General features: G+C 37.5%; 1 protein-coding gene across 6 annotated transcripts in view; it reads right to left on the reverse strand.

Moving 5' to 3' along the window:
* The window catches only part of CDKL5 (cyclin dependent kinase like 5), a 191344-nt gene that overhangs the window by 89472 nt on the left and 85803 nt on the right, over window positions 1-16069 (reverse strand). For all 6 annotated transcript variants that reach the window (XM_053655834.1, XM_053655833.1, XM_053655832.1 and 3 more), the window contains exons 4-5: window positions 11826-11871; window positions 1588-1724 (exon numbers count right to left, since the gene is read on the reverse strand). In XM_053655834.1, the coding sequence (XP_053511809.1) occupies window positions 1588-1724; window positions 11826-11871 (183 nt within the window). The remainder of the gene's footprint in view (window positions 1-1587; window positions 1725-11825; window positions 11872-16069) is intronic.

Below are 16069 nucleotides of genomic sequence, written 5' to 3' on the forward strand. Positions count from 1 at the left end.
ACTGACACACACAAAAGAAACCTTGAAACAGATTTTAGGGAAAAAACATTAAAAAGTATTTAAAACAAGAAGCTTTGTATTATTTTTCAACTTTTGCTTGTAATGAAGTTACTATATATTTTTGAAGTTACTTAATTTTTTTAATTAGAAAAAGAATTTGTAAAGGCTGAATTATTTCAAAAGCCACATTACTGGTCAGTCATCTCAGAGCAGCACTGCTCTCCAATTCAGGATGATGGTGGTGGTAGTGACATTCTGTCATTTATGCCACAGAAAACACCTGGGGAACTGACCTAAAGCAAACAAAAACCTTTCCAGTCTTAATCATCTTTAGATAATAACAAAAGAAATCAGCAGAACCGCCTATTTAATGATCAAGAAAACCTTTGATTGGAGGAACAAATAGGAAGGACACAGGGACGAGAACTAAGGGGGGTGGAAATGGGAGGGAGGTGGGGAGCACGGGGCGGGGGAGGCTGGGATGGGAGAAATAGACAAAAAAATATACTTGAAAAATAACTAAAAATTTTAAAAAAAGAAAACCTTTGAAAAGGGCCGTCTGGCTCTACTTTATTTTATTCTTATTAAGACACTGGTTTAAGTTCTTGATAATAACCAACTGCTATAGGTCAGCTGCTGTCCAAGACAATCATAAGCACATAAAATTGATTACTGTAGCATGCATTTGCCCTTAGGTCATAGCATGAACAATTAACAATTTTTAAAAAGTATACCAAACAGGCCCTGGCTGGTGTAGCTCGGTGGATTGAGCGCGGGCCTGCGAACCACACAATCACAGTTCGATTCCCAGTCAGGGCACATGCCCAGGTTGCAGGCAGGTTCCCTGTAGGCCAGTTCCCAGCAGGGGACGCACAAACGCAACCATACATTGATGTTTCTCTCCCTCTCTCCTTCCCTTCTCCTCTAAAGATAAATAAATAAAATCTTTAAAAAAAAAGTTACTTGGTTAAAAAAAAAAGTATACCAAACAAGCACACGGATAACTTGAACAATGTGTGATCTTTTCTCCAATGCTTCCAATTCCTTACCTGTGGTCTCACCTACCTCTTCAAGCCTCACGTTATGCCTCCTGGCACATCTTCTTCCCTCAAATATAGCCAAAGCACTGGCAATTCATAAAAGGCTGCTTCATGAGCCCACCCATTCACCACCACATGTCTGAATCAGACGCCCATCCTATGCTTGTAGGATCTTACACATACTTCTACCATCCTGTATCATCACCATCAACTTACTTGTCTCTCCCTCGGGGGCCTCACTCAGGTTCAATTAAAATAAACCAAGTCTAAAAATTACTTGTTGAACACAGATTCTCAGACTTCAGAAAGCAAATCAATACATTGTTTAAACTTAAGATTATATTTATACAGTTAAATTATATAAAATAGGTCAATGTATTCTACAACTTCTCTAGTGACTGTGGGTAATACTTTCCATTTTTAAAGTCCTTAAATTATGAGGACATTGAGAAGTCATACTAGATAATAATACTTCCTTTAATAGTGCCAGAAACAGCCCTAAAAAAAAGAATCAGGCAAATCTCCATAGCACCGATTAGTGACTTACTTTTTCAACATACTCAAACACCAAGTACAATTTCCCCCTCCGACGAAAAGCTTCTTTCAGCTCCACAATGTTTTCCTGTTTGAGAGTACGAAGCATTTTAAGCTCTCGTAAAGTCGTTTCCTTGACCTCTTCATTTTCTAGAATGTAAACAATGGTAAAGAGAGTAAAATTAAAGCTTTCAAACTACTGTTCAGAAATTTCTAAGAACATTGAAAACACTAATTTCACTTTCCACTTTGAGTACTTCTGCATAAGAAGTCTAAGGATGACACATTAAATACCACTTTTTCTCATTCAAAGGATCAAGAGTAAGAAACTTCAAGAAAAGGCTTATTTGACCAGCATGAACCTAATTTTCTACTTGAATTTTCTTAACCTCCTTATTGTAAAGTATATGTGAAAAATATAGAGTTCTAGGTAGCACATATGAACCCACTGTCAGTTTAACACTACATTCTGAAGAAGGAATTTCAAAGCATAAAAAGGAAGCAACTGAATCAGCGTGCAGAGGAGCCTCTACAGAGCATCTGTAGCAGCTGATGTTTTTAAGTTTGGTCTGAAGCTTTGGCTTAAAAGAACATTTTGTTCCTCAGATGCATGGGAGTCACCTCAGTGAGCAGCGGCCATGTGCCAGGCATCCACAATGAAGCACACAGTCAAGCTGCAGGGAATTCTACGCATGTCTGATCTTCTCTTGGAACAGCAGCTGCTGTAGGTTCCTGCCATCCTCCTGTGGCATGTCCATCTGTCCATTCCAGATGGTGTAGCTGTACCATGGTGGAGAACTTACACTGAACCAACATCTCCTTCTATATCATCAATGTCACTCATGATAACCTCACAGACATGGAGCGAGGACAGAAGTCACTTGAACTCTAATGGATTCATTAATAGGGGGAGCGGGAAAGATAATATTTCATTTTAAATCAGTTTTCATGATTTCACCAGGAAATTCTAACTATCATGTTTACATGTGTATACATAAGGATGCAGGTCCATACTTCCTTATCTCGATTCCAAAAATCCAAAAATCAGTCTAAAAACTGAACACTTTTTCTAAGCTTATGGCACATCTGTTTAAAGGTAAAACCTGAACTGACATAAGATCACTTATAGTATTTGTGTATGCATCCCACTTAGTATGAATATTCATTTGTTGTATTTTAGAAACAGTACCTGATTACAAGCTGCTAAAGTAAGAACTCAAATTTTCATTCTAAAATCCAAGTTATAAATTCTGAAACACATCTGGCCCCCATGGTTTTGGGTTAAGGGCCAGAGTCCTAGCTTCAGCGTCTAAGTTGTGTAACCCTCAGGTTCAGGTATTTTGGGGGCAGGAGAGAAGAAGAAAAATGGAGTTTGGGGATAGGAGTGAGAAAGATTAAGGTGCCTTCTAGGAAGAAATACTTCCTAAGCAAGACACACAGGAGGAAAAAGCCTGAATGGGGCCAAAGGGGGAGGGGGCACTATATAAATATAGTGCTCAGAGGGAGTACTTCTCAGATTATTTTCTGTCTCAAACTCCAGTCAAATTGAGTTTAAAGAAACAAGAACTGGTTACACCAATGAAAAGATCCTCCCACTTCAGTAAGAAAACTTGGAGAAGGGTGAAACTGAGATTAGGAAAAGGCAGAAAGAGTCACTGCTCATCAGAAGGAAGCCAAGAACCAGCTACAGTTAAGGCCAACAGTGGCTTTGGCAGGGAACCATCCCAGTTCATTTCATGGGTACTCGCAGCACCCACATCAGTGGAAAAGAGCATGGCACAGTGGGAGCCACCTGGCAGTAAGAGGGAAATGTGTGCGATATGATGGGGAACTTCTCAAAGCAGCTTAGAGAATGGGGCCAGAGGTGGAGATGGGGGGCAGAGAGGGACACAGAGATTCAGCTGTTCTGCTATTCAAGGCTAAGCCAGAGAAGTGGTATTTTATGGCTGTTAGAACTGCTAAAGCCTAGAGAACACTAAAAGCCTTTAGTCTTATGAAGAAGGCTAACCTGCCTCTCTGCTATTCCATGTGAGTAATTCTCAAGGTTGGGATACTCAAACTAAAATTCACCTATCTCTAAGACATGGAAACACACAGATCTCAGTAAGAAGGAAGTGATCTTCTAACAAGGAAGTGATGTAGCAAGAAATAATGTATTGATTACTCATGACCTGGTTCCTGCGTACTTTTCTATCCTCATCTCATGTCTCTCTTCCCCCAACTCTACCCATTAGTCTTTCAGTTCCCAAATGCTTCAAACTTTATTTTTCAATGTTGGGGCCTTGGGACTTGTTTCCTCTGCCTAGAACTCTCCTTCTACTACAGGGCTGGCTCTTTCAGGTTTTAGTTTAAATGTTACTCCTTTAGTTTTACCTTGTCTGGGCAGCTTCCAAGACAAGGTAAAACTAAAGGAGTTCATCATCACTAAGCCATTACTATGGTAAATGTTAAAGGGACTTATTTAACAAAAAGAAGATCAAAACTATGAACAGTAAAATGACAACAAACTCACAGCTAGGAACAACTGTACCAAAAAAACAAACAAACAAAACTAAGTAAACAACTAGAACATGAACAGAATCACAGAAATGAAGATCACACGGGAGGGTTATTAGCTGGGAGGGGGTAGGGGGAAAATGAGGGAAAAGGTACAGAGAATAAGAAGCATAAATGATAGGTACAAAATAGACAGGAGGATGTTAAGAATAGTACAGGAAATGTAGAAGCCAAAGAACTTATATGCATGACCTATGGACATGAACTAAGGGAGGGGAATGCTGGAGGGAATGGGGGTGCCAAGTGCAGGTGGGCAAAGGGGAAAAATTGGGACAACTGTAATAGCATAATCAATAAAATATATTAAAAATAAATGTCACTCCTCACAAGTCTTGCCTAGCACACTAAACCAAAGCAGGCCTCCATCCCCATTATTCCTTATCACGGTACTCTGAAAGTTTCTTAGAGATCTTCACAACATCTTTATTTATATCTTTGTTTGATTACTAGTTTACCATCTGTGTGGCCACCCCTGCAAACTGAGAGAGCTCTAGGAGGACAGGCCTCAGTTCTTCTGTTCAAGCATATACACCCAACAACCTAGGACTGTACCTGTAACAAAGAGGGGATCAATAAATACTTCCTACAGGAATGCTTCCACCGGTGTCAAGAAGACAGACATCTCTGTTCGCACGTGGCTTGCTCTTACTACCTTAAGACATGGGCAGCCATAATGCAACACCTAGATTTTATATGCTTTTAACCAACTAACAGCGTGAAAGGTGACTTTGAGAAAGCCACTTAACTTGTCATTCATAAAATAAATAAATGGGCATCCCCCACACATACACATACCCTGAAAAAATCCCATTGCCTTTTAAAATATAATAATCAATGATTTCTTTTCATTAAAATCTCCTTGATTATGAGCCTAAACCTCATTGAATTTTGGTTCTTTGTTATGTATGCATCATTCAAACCTATACTGGTTCCACTTAAGCATGGTTATAGAGTGAATAGAAACGAATCTTCCAAAAGCAGTTCGCAAAATCACTTAAGTATGCAGTGACCAAACCACCTCATTTGAGCAGCCTATCATTTTTAGGAAATGAAGTCTTCTCTAATTTATGCCAGTCAGAGGTATTAAAAGTTGAGACTGTAATAAGTGGGAATGGGCAGGAAGTGGAATTATTAATTTCATAAGTGCAAGAAAATGCATACCCTTCATTACTGGGTATATTCCATCATTTTTGTTTCACCCAGTACTTTTAAGGTTCCTGGCCTACCCTCAACTTTATGATGAAAATTTGGGCACTAAATAATCACATGATGGGAAACAGGAAAGCACATTCCATTTATGTTTGTTTTCTTCCTCAGAGGTTCAGAAAGTAGCCATGTTCTTCGTTGAGGCAGTTTTTTAAAGGTGGTAGAAGAGCCCACTGAAGTAAGCACAAAAATCCCTGCCTTCCACTTGATAGAATCCCATGGATTCTTTATTGAGGCCAGCCTCCTCTGGCTTACAAATGAAGAAACTAATTCGAAAAAAGAGTAACTTTATTAAGGTAAGTGAAGAGAATGCCACATTGAGTAGAACACAGGGACACAGGCAACGTGGTGGAAGGTGGTGAGGGAGCTTTGGAGAGTGAGTTGAAACAGCCAGTTCTAGGTCTTGATTCAGCTGAATGACAAAGCAGCACGCTATGGGTGGAAGAAAAACTCAACAAAGACCCTGCAGTCTGAGTCTTAGTCTCAGCTAATCACATAGTTGCTGTGTAGCTTTGGGTCTTTTGTTCCTCAGCTGCACACTGGGGTTTGGGATTCTTCTAGATGATGCACAAGGTCCTTCTAGGTGTAAGAGCTGGTACTTCCATGTGAATACTGCTGATATGCATGCTAGGGAACTTGGTTATCAGTTATCACTGAGGGTGTTGAGCTTAGCACAGACAGAAATTCTAACAAAATAATATAAATTCTACTGAATGGTGACTAAATGGCAGGGTAGGGAAGGGACATTAACTAAGACAAAACAAAAAGCCAAAAAATGAAACTATTTTGAAGCTTGTCAAGAAGGTAAGTTAACACACCTAAATAATCAAAGAGAGATTGACTGAAGTAAAAGAAAAGGATTTTTAAGAAGAAAGATCACAGGAGCAAGAGAAATGCAAAGATAAGTGATAAAAAGAGAAAAATCTAAAGATGAGCTGAATCTCTATTGTAACTCTATTTTTAAAGAACTGTAGGCTTGTAAAAAAAATCCAGAAATAGCTATAACCTACTTTTTGAAATCAGAACCTTGACATTCTTGCATAGCCAAAGAGGCCCCCCAAAATGGAACTTTAAACAGGTGCACTGGTGGGGGGTGGGAAGTCAACCCATCCTTGTATAAAACCAAAAGAATACCATGTTTGAGTCTGGTGGCCCTGACTGAAGAGGGAACATCAATAGGAGGGTGACTGACATGGCTAGGAGGGTTTGAATAGTGGTGCTGTCATATATACCAAAAAAGATGAGAAAGTTTAAATCTTCAGAGATGAAGGCCAGGCAAAGTACAATGGAGATTTATTAAATCATGAAAGGTACAAAATGTTCACCAAATCCTAGAAGAATCCCTGAAGTTTGAAAGAGCTCTATTTTGGACATTAAAAGCAAGCATGGTGAAGTCATGACTAGCAGAATGCTCAACCTTAGTTAACTGAATTCTCTGTTTAACCAGGGACTGGAACATTAGTTTCAAGGCCTCTCTTATGAAGAAATCAAGTTCTTGAATTTAAGAACCAAGGATTTTGAACTCTTGTTTTGTACCATTATACAAAACAAGAGTCTAGAGTTCCTCAATCTAGAGATAAAGGTAGAGCTTTCTAGTGTCTGGGTAAAAAGGAGAATGAAATAAATTGAAAGGAAAAAGTGGATGATCAATTAAACATTTTCTCTTGATTAAGAAGAATAAATAGGTCCATTCCAAGAGGAAAATATTTATCTACAGAAAACAAAAGCAGGAGCAGGATATTAGTGCAAGCAATCTTATTTTATATAAAAGGAGAGAGACAACCTAAATTCCATTTTAATTAAAGACTGCAACACAGCTTCCTGAGCATTAGTCTCCTTGCTATGTGACAAGTAGGGAGAATTCCTCCTCACTCCATCACCTGTACATTCAGAAGAAGAATGAAAAGTCCAACAAAACAAAAGGTGTCACATCAGAAGATCCAAATGTACATGTTGAAAATAAATTCTAGACCACAGGATCTCCTCAACTAAAGGCTGAATAGACAATGCTTTTAATTCTTGCTGGTACAAAGCTATTTAGTGTAAATCAGTGCTTTTGAATTATTTCATAAATTGAGGGTAGCAGACACGTGTACATGTATGCATGAGAATGATAATACAATAGTGACAGAATATTATACTCTGAACATCAAATATCATTGCATAAGACTGGACTTATAAGAAGGGTGGATGAATTAGGCTAATTTTATCATCATACATGGTCTAAAAGTACCTTTTAACTAAACAATCCCTAGTATCTTTTTGGTCTGTAGTCATTTTTCTCTTCTCAGAAAAGCCAAATACTGAGCAGAACTAATTTTATGGAGACTTCTGGTTGGTTAGGTGTTTATTAGTCAATGTTTCTTTGAGGAAACTGACATTAACAGACACATGTATAACACTAACATTTAGGGTATCATAAAGAATTCATTATCTAACACTCCATATTTATGATGATGTGTAAAGAAGCAAATATCCTCAAAACAAGAAAATATTAACTAATGAAGTGATCTCAAATAAAAATGCCATCACTGAAAAATTCTTTCCTTTAACAAGAGTTTTTGTCTCCCACCTAGTGTGTCCAACTCTTTTACGGAAAATCATAGGCAAAGACAGTGATAAATAAGCTGATAGAGTTATATCAGAATAAAAAACTGACAAGGATGAAGACAGAAAGACAGGAAAATACAAAAATGAAAAGAAAACTAAGAAAGCCTTTTGTGGATTTTTAATGACCTTTTTATTTTGAAAGCCATTCATTGACCTAGGCTACAATTTTACTGTAAAAGTTGCCCCTTCCTCCAAAAGAGCATATGATTCTTTACTCTAAGAAGTAGCACAAAGTTGCTAAAACCTAAATTGTGTTAACTATAAGATAAAGTAAACTTACCATTGTAATTTTAGTTTCTTTTTCCCCAATCTAATCTTTTATTTACCATGAAATTTTGGCTCCCATTTTAAATAATGTTCTATTATCCCAGGATAAAAGGGACCCCTTGAACTAAATAGTGGTCTACCTTAAAATGTAGTTTCAAAACATTTTATACAGATTTGTGGATGCAAAAATATTTAATGAGGAAATAGGACATAATCATAATCTTTTAAAGTTAACAGAAGGTAATATATACTCTCATAAAATATCCCTTGATATCATCAGTGTGAGAATACTTGATTAGCTTGAATGTGGATCAGACCAAGTTCAGATCCTATTACGGTTTAACAATATTTTTACAGGGTTATTTCATTTCCTTCACAAAGATTTAAATATTGCCTTTAGAAAAGTCACTATTATAATATCAAGAGAATATTTTCAGAGTAACTAATAAGAGATTAATGAGAGCTTTATGACAGTAAGGACAATATTATGAAACTCTATTTTCATAATAGAGTTTCATAATGACTGAAATTTAAGATGATAAACTGTTTCAGAATAAAGTGGTTTACATAGGGGTTGAATGGACATCCTCATCTGTAATAGACTATTTATATACACTTCACACTCCAAAAGTGTTGTTCACCATACACATTTCCCCTTACTTCCCATTAAGCAAGATACTACTCTGGTAGGAGGAAAAGAGTAAAGACAAAAAACAGAGTATGAGATCTCCCAGGGAGAACTGGAAATGGTAGGAAAGTGTGCCTAAACCAGGACCAAAGTAAAAAGTTATAAATAATTGGATGTCTTCAGATTCTATCATTGACATGTTTGGGAAGTATCCCTCTAGAAGTATGTATAGGTATACCCACAAAGGTGTCCATCTGCAAAGTGGGTGAGTGTACAGAGCAAGAGCAAAGTGGACTTTTCAAACACTTCTGACAATCCACTATGGAGTGAGTCCTGTCAGTCATGAACAAGAGTTATGTCAAGTGCTCTGGCAAAACTGAAGTAATGGAGTGTAATGAGAATGCCCTTAGGAGGGGCCACAAGTCTAACACTTGAATAAAGACTCCACCTGGACACCTATATGCATGGGACCTCCACCCCTGGCGGGCTATAAGAAGTCAGAGCTCTGACCACCCAACACTCAAGCCTGGCTGTACCACAGGTCACGCTCAGAGCCCTGCTGGACTTCCACTCCACCGGACGTGTGCCACCACTGGAGCCACCCGGCTTGGGACTGATGCCTGCCTGTCCACCTGCAGACACCGCCAATGACCAGGACTTCAGGCGGGACCCTCAGTCTGCTCACTTCTATCATGTAAGCTTCCTCCTGCGTGTGACTCTACTGGCTTACTGGGGAGGCCTCCACTAATAAACCTGGCATTGTAAAAAGATATAAATGTGTATGAGTAACTCCTTTTGAGGATGCTCCGTTGTTCACCAACAGTGGGTGATAAGGTTGCATGCCTGAGGTTTAGTAACTGATAATGGTCCCAGAGCAATGAAAGCAGAGTGGGAATGATGTTTTGTCAGCTTGGTGAAATAAGGGCTGATCAAATGTTTTCTATAAAGTCTACATTATTCATATATTTCTGGGATACCAAAGCTAGAAAAAAACCTCACCTCAAAATTATACAAATTCATTCTGGCACTGACTACTTTCCACTCTTTTACTGCTAGTTATTTACAGGTCTTACTCCTATTAATAGGTCATAAGCTTCTTGACATCCACACCTGATTTACCTTCACAGCTCTTACAGCACCTCATTCAGTGCTCAATGAATTTCAACAGATACACCATTGATTGCCACTCAGAAGATATAACAGAGGTACAAATATATCATTTAATTGAAGCTAAGAATTGACATGCAGAGGATAGAGGATACAAAGAACATGATATTTAGTTTTTTTTTTAAAGCAGTGACATGCATGCCCTAGATTGTACTGCTTTTCAAAAATTGATGACAATTATTATTTTTGGTTGTAACTAATGCTTGACGATATGCCTTATAAGATGAATGCACAGAGAGGTCTTTATGCTCGTGCCAAGGTTACGCTTTGCTTTACTGTTGGCAGCCACTCTTTTCAGTGGATCACCATTGGTCTCTTGGTCACCTGTGGCTAGCCCAAAGCCACTGCTTAGGAAGTGGTCCCAGAGTGAGCTGACCTGGGACTATTGTTTCCTGTTAAACCACAGGAACATCATTTGAAGCGTCTTTCTTTCTTTCCCTCTTCCTCTCCTCCCTCTCTTTCTTTAGAGAGAATGAGCTAAAAACATTTTTTATTGCCTTCTCTTTAAGGCTGCCAGGACAATGGCTGCTGTGCATGTGCCCCACATAACCAGCACACCAGAGTCAGGTTATATCAAGTACCACTGACTCTACACCACAGAAGTGAGCCCTTTTTGTTATTTAATGTTTGCCGAGTCTCTAAGGTAAGGGTGATGAAACTGTTCACAACTATAGAGGCTGCTGTCTTACAGCAGTCAGTCAACATGTGCTGATGAAAATAGGCTGTGACTGCTACTGTCATACTTGTAATTAGATATGAAGGGTGATGCTATGCTGGTGACTCGTAAGCCTGGACACTATTTTTCAAATGGCAGGTTGTGAGTCATCAGTAGTGAAATCAATGTATTTGATGCCACAATAAGCATTTACATAAATTATATGACCAGAAAAGAATAGAAAATGAAGAACCTCATATAGTAAAATAAAGCAATTTTGTGACACATTTCCTTCAGTTACATATAGGACATTATATATGTTGATACTGGGTTAGGATGTAAAATGTAAAAAAGTATCTCTACTATGGGTCCATGTCAAAAAAAATTACAAAAATGCTGCCTAGAGCTTCTCAAACAACATGAGTGCCTTCATAGTCAGTTTTTCTACTTGGCTGTCTTTAAATGGCCAATAGTCTATATTTAAAACCCAATAAACTACTGAAATGCTTTATTTATTTTTTTGATGCATCACTTTTTTTACATGACTTTTTTTTTTAAAAAGGGGAGTTATTTTAACCTTTTTTACCTAGCATGGGATAATTTTAATACTGTATTGGAAATGGTCTGGGTAGGTGACCAAGTCCTCCAAGTATAGTATTTCCCCTTGAAAGATTTTTATTCTCCCAATGACTTAATATAAAATCACTCTTTTGATACCATCTATGTACCACTTCTTACATGTCTAACAGACTAGAAACCGGATATCACAGTTCCTCATACTAAAGCCTTTTACACAGGGCTTGCTATTTGTGTGAATCCACAGAAACATTTACTTCAAATCAATTTCCTTATTTTAATAATATTTAGAAACAACATAAAATAAATAGCATGCTTTCTATCCAGCACATGAAGCAAGTTTTCCAATATCAACTGTACATTAAAATACAAGATGAGTTTTCTAATATCATGAGATTTGAAAGATTCACACTGAAGGAACTAAAATTTTCAAAGCAAAGTATGATAGAAAATAAGCTATATTCTCTATCTAATATTGAGACTTTATAATTTCAGGAATAGAGTGTAATCAGCTCAATCCCATATCTTCCACATTCTAGTCATAGAAATTAAATATATAATTTATATACAGAAAAAATATATATACCTTCGCTATCCTTGAATTTCTTGATTGCCACAATTTCATGTGTTTCCTGCAAAGGAAAAAGAGGCAGAAGGAAAGTCAATCTCTCATGTTTTTCAAACTGGGAATCCCAACTGTCTGGGGGCAGGTATATTCTGCAACAGAGTGGCAAGAACCCAGAGAATAAAAATAGATCCTCCTCCTCTCCAGTCCCTCACTTCTTGGTGCAAAAATTCTTTCTTACCACTCTGTAGACATTATCATGAAAGAAAAAGGAGAAGGGGGACCAAGGGAGAGGGCAAAGAACAGAGACAGTGAGAGAACTTGGATAAACCAGAAATGTCAACGCCGTGAGGATACATAAAAGTGCCAGGAAGACTAACAATAGATGACCAACTGTACTGCCCTCTGTGTAATCCAGGGACACATTTTAACTGGGCTTCTAAGACCAGAGACAAGCCTTCTACAATACTTGGCATTCACTGGCAGTAGAATGCCTCTTCCAAGTCTTCTCTTTCACTTACCTTTTTTCTAACAAACCTCTCTGGTTGCTCACCAATTATTCCCTATGGCTGGTCATTTCAAATTGAAAGTGAGATAAACATTTGTCAGCAAATACCAATCACCACCAACTCCTCCACCTTTATTTAGCTCTCCTGAACTAACAGAAGTAGTTTGTGAGGAGAACCCAACTTTAAACCAAAATGATGCAAATCTTTTTACTTCCTTTTTTTTTGCTTGGAAGAAAAGACTACAAGAGCTAGAAATGAAATGGAAATGCTAACAACTAAGTACCACTATGCTAAATAACTCATGTCTAATTCTGGTCTATAAAAAGCTTTTGATAAAATAATATAGATTCCTCAAAGCACACATGTCGCACAGAAAAGTCTTCTGAATGACTCAGGCCTGCATTTTACTCTGAGTACACTTTCAAATTGGTAGGATCAAATCTTTTAATAAAACATTGTCCCTTCATCAAAACAAAGGCTTAAAAAGGGGCACAATACCAGGCAATAACCAACACGGTACAAATCATTAACATTAAACATAATGTGCTTTTCACCTAACTTGCAAAAACAAGGAGGGTGGTAGGGGGAGAAGGGGAAGTAACCACTTATTTATTTATAAAATATATTTTACTGATTATGCTATTACAGTTGTCCCAATTTTTCCCCTTTGTCACCCTCCACCCAATACCACCCTTCTCTCCAGCAACCCATCCTCTTAGTTCTTGTCCACGGGTTGTACATGTAATTTCTTTGGTTTCTCCATTTTGTATACTATTCTTAACACTCCACTGCCTATTTTTTTTTACCTACCAATTATGCTTCTTAATCCCTGCAACTTTCCCTCTATTCTCGCCTCTCCTCCTCCCAGCTGATACCCTCCAAATGGTCTCCACATTTATAATTCTGTTTGGGTTCTGGTTGTTTGCTTAGTTTTTTTCTTTTATTCAATGGTTGATAGCTGTGAATCCGTTACCTTTTTAATGTTCATAGTTGTGATCTTCTTTTTCTTAAATAAGTCCCTTTAACATTTCATGTTATAATGGCTTGGTGATGATGAGCTCCTTTAGTTTTACCTTGTCTGGGAAGCACTTTATCTGCCCTTTCATTCTAAATAACAGCTTTGCTGAATAGAGTAATCTAGGTTGTAGGTCCTTATTTTTCATCACTTTGAATACTTCTTGCCAGTCCATTCTTGCCTGCAAAATTTCTTTTCAGAAATCAGCTGAGAGTCTTATGGAAACGACTTTGTGGGTAACTCTTTGCTTCTCTCTTGCTGCTTTTAAGATTCTTTCTTTATCTTTAATCTTTGGCATTTTAATGATGCGTCTTGGTGTGGTCCTCTTTGGGTCCAACTTGTTTGGGGCTTTCTGTGCTCCCTGGACTTGTATGTCTAGTTCCTTCACTAAATTAGGGAAGTTTTCTTTCATTATTTTTTCCAATAGGTTTTCAACTTCTTGCTCTTCCTCTTCTCCTTCTGGCATCCCTCTGATTCAGATGTTGGCATTTTGGAGTGGCCAGTCTTCTTGTACTATCCTTGGTTTTGTTTTTTTTTTTTTGAATTATCGTTTCTTCCTTGTTCTGGTTGAATGTTTTTTTTCCTTATCTTCCAAATCATTGATTTGAATCCCAACTTTCTTCCCTTCACTGTTGGTTCTCTGTAGATTGTTATCTCTTTTAGTGTAAACCTAATTTCTCCCTGTATGTTGTTACCATATTCACTGAGGTCTTTGAGCATCATGATCCCCAGTGTTTTAAACTCTGTATCTGATGTTAGTTATCTCCATTTTGTTTAGGTTTTTTTCTGGGAGTTTGTTCTGTTCTTTCATTTGAGCTATTTCTTTCTTTTTAAAGATTTTATTTATTTGTTTTTACAGAGGGGAAAGCAGGGATAAAAGCATCAATGTGTAGTTGCCTCTTGCGTGCCCCCTACAGGGAACCTGGCCCACAACCCAGGCAGGCATGTGCCCTGACTGGGAATTGAACCAGTGATCCTTTAGTTCACAGGCCAGCACTCAATCCACTGAGCCACACCAGCCAGGGCTAAACCATATTCCTTTGACTCCTCTAGTTGGCAGCCTCCCTGTGTTTATTTCTGTATATTAGGTAGAGCTGCTTGACTCCCTGTCTTAGCAGTGTGGCCTAATGTAGAAAGTCACCTATAAATTATGTGGTGTTGAGCCTTAAGTAATAGCCAGTGTGGGGTAACCAGCTTCACCACTTTTTGGCTCTGTGTGGGGGGAGGGCTTGGATTCTGTTCACTTTATTTCCCTTAATATCGTGTAAGGTATATTTATCTGCCATTAAATAATTTTTAAAACCACAAGTTGTAATAGATGGTTATTTAACCAGTCTATTAATGGACAGCCTTCAACATCTGCATCTTTATTTCTATAAACTAAGTTCTGTAAGTGATATAACTGAGTCAAAGGGTATAAAACAGTTAAACAGTATCTGGAAGGCTCAATTGTCCTCTCTTAACATGTTGGCAAAGCAACTAATTGGTATTAACAATCATGAAATGTACTAAGTTATTTAAAATGCACTTATATAAGTTGATTTAATTATGTTCTGGAACAATGAATTCTCTAAACTGATCATACACTGTATAAGAAAGTAGCAAGAGTCATTATTTTAAATGCTTTGCTCTGTAATTGTAAATATTCCACATACATTATAAAACAGAACAGAAAAATATATTGATTTTATTTTACTCCACTATTAATGGATTAAGCCAATGCAAAGATAATAGTCTACAATTCATTTTCTAATTATGCTCTGAGAAAGCCCTTCATTGGGAGAAATCCTTTATTTCTTCATCCAAATACCAGGGAATACAATTTGACAACTGAAGTACTTTTATATATTTCAATACATGTTTTTAATGCAAATATCCCAACTAAGTGTTTTCACACACTGCCCATAATTTGCCCCAGGATTATATATCTAAGATGTAATAGAGTCATACACACACACACACACACACACACACACACACACATTTCATTGCTGAAAAGGATATATTCTGAAATACACATACACATACCACTGAGGAGGCATCATTAGTTCTCTTCTATGTTTTTTGCAAAAGTACACATTAGCACCAACAAAAAGTCCTAAGTAGTTTTCTAAAATGTCTGTTACAATACTTAAACACCTAAAAGCATATGCAAATTTCAATGTTTTCATCTTTATCTTTATTCTGACTTTTTGCCCAGAAACCTAAAATAACTTGGACAAATTATGCTATTTTTTACATTATGAGCAAAATCATAAAATGGGAATAAATTCAAGCACAGGATGCATTCCATGGTAGGTAGATACAATGGAGCTAATATGTGTTTGCCAAGCATGATAGAAATATAAAACATTATCCAGGACATGCAATGATAAAAACTAGGTCGTTTACCAAGAAATCCCTTAGATCTTTCCTTGACTTGTATTATTTATGACTCATAAACTACCAGTTTGGCAATCCTAAGAGTTAGAGAAACTACTAAATTTAAGTATGTCAGACAAAATCAGGAAGGAAACGATCTATAGCAAAGACAAAGAGCATTGCAGTCAGTAAGAATTGTCCATTGGCACTTCCACCAAGATGGAAGCATAGGTTGAAACACTTTGCTTCCTCACACAACCAAATCTAAAAACAGCAAAGTTTTAACAACAATAAATGCAACTAACCTACAGAAAACTGAACAATACAAGGTCAGAAAACAACGAAATGCTCAGCTAAACCGGTGAGAGGGGTGAAGCCAG

This window comes from Artibeus jamaicensis, unplaced genomic scaffold (genome assembly GCF_021234435.1).
Source record: "Artibeus jamaicensis isolate MK-2021 breed Jamaican fruit bat unplaced genomic scaffold, CSHL_Jam_final scaffold_1283, whole genome shotgun sequence".
In the NCBI taxonomy this organism is placed as follows: Eukaryota; Metazoa; Chordata; class Mammalia; order Chiroptera; family Phyllostomidae; genus Artibeus; species Artibeus jamaicensis.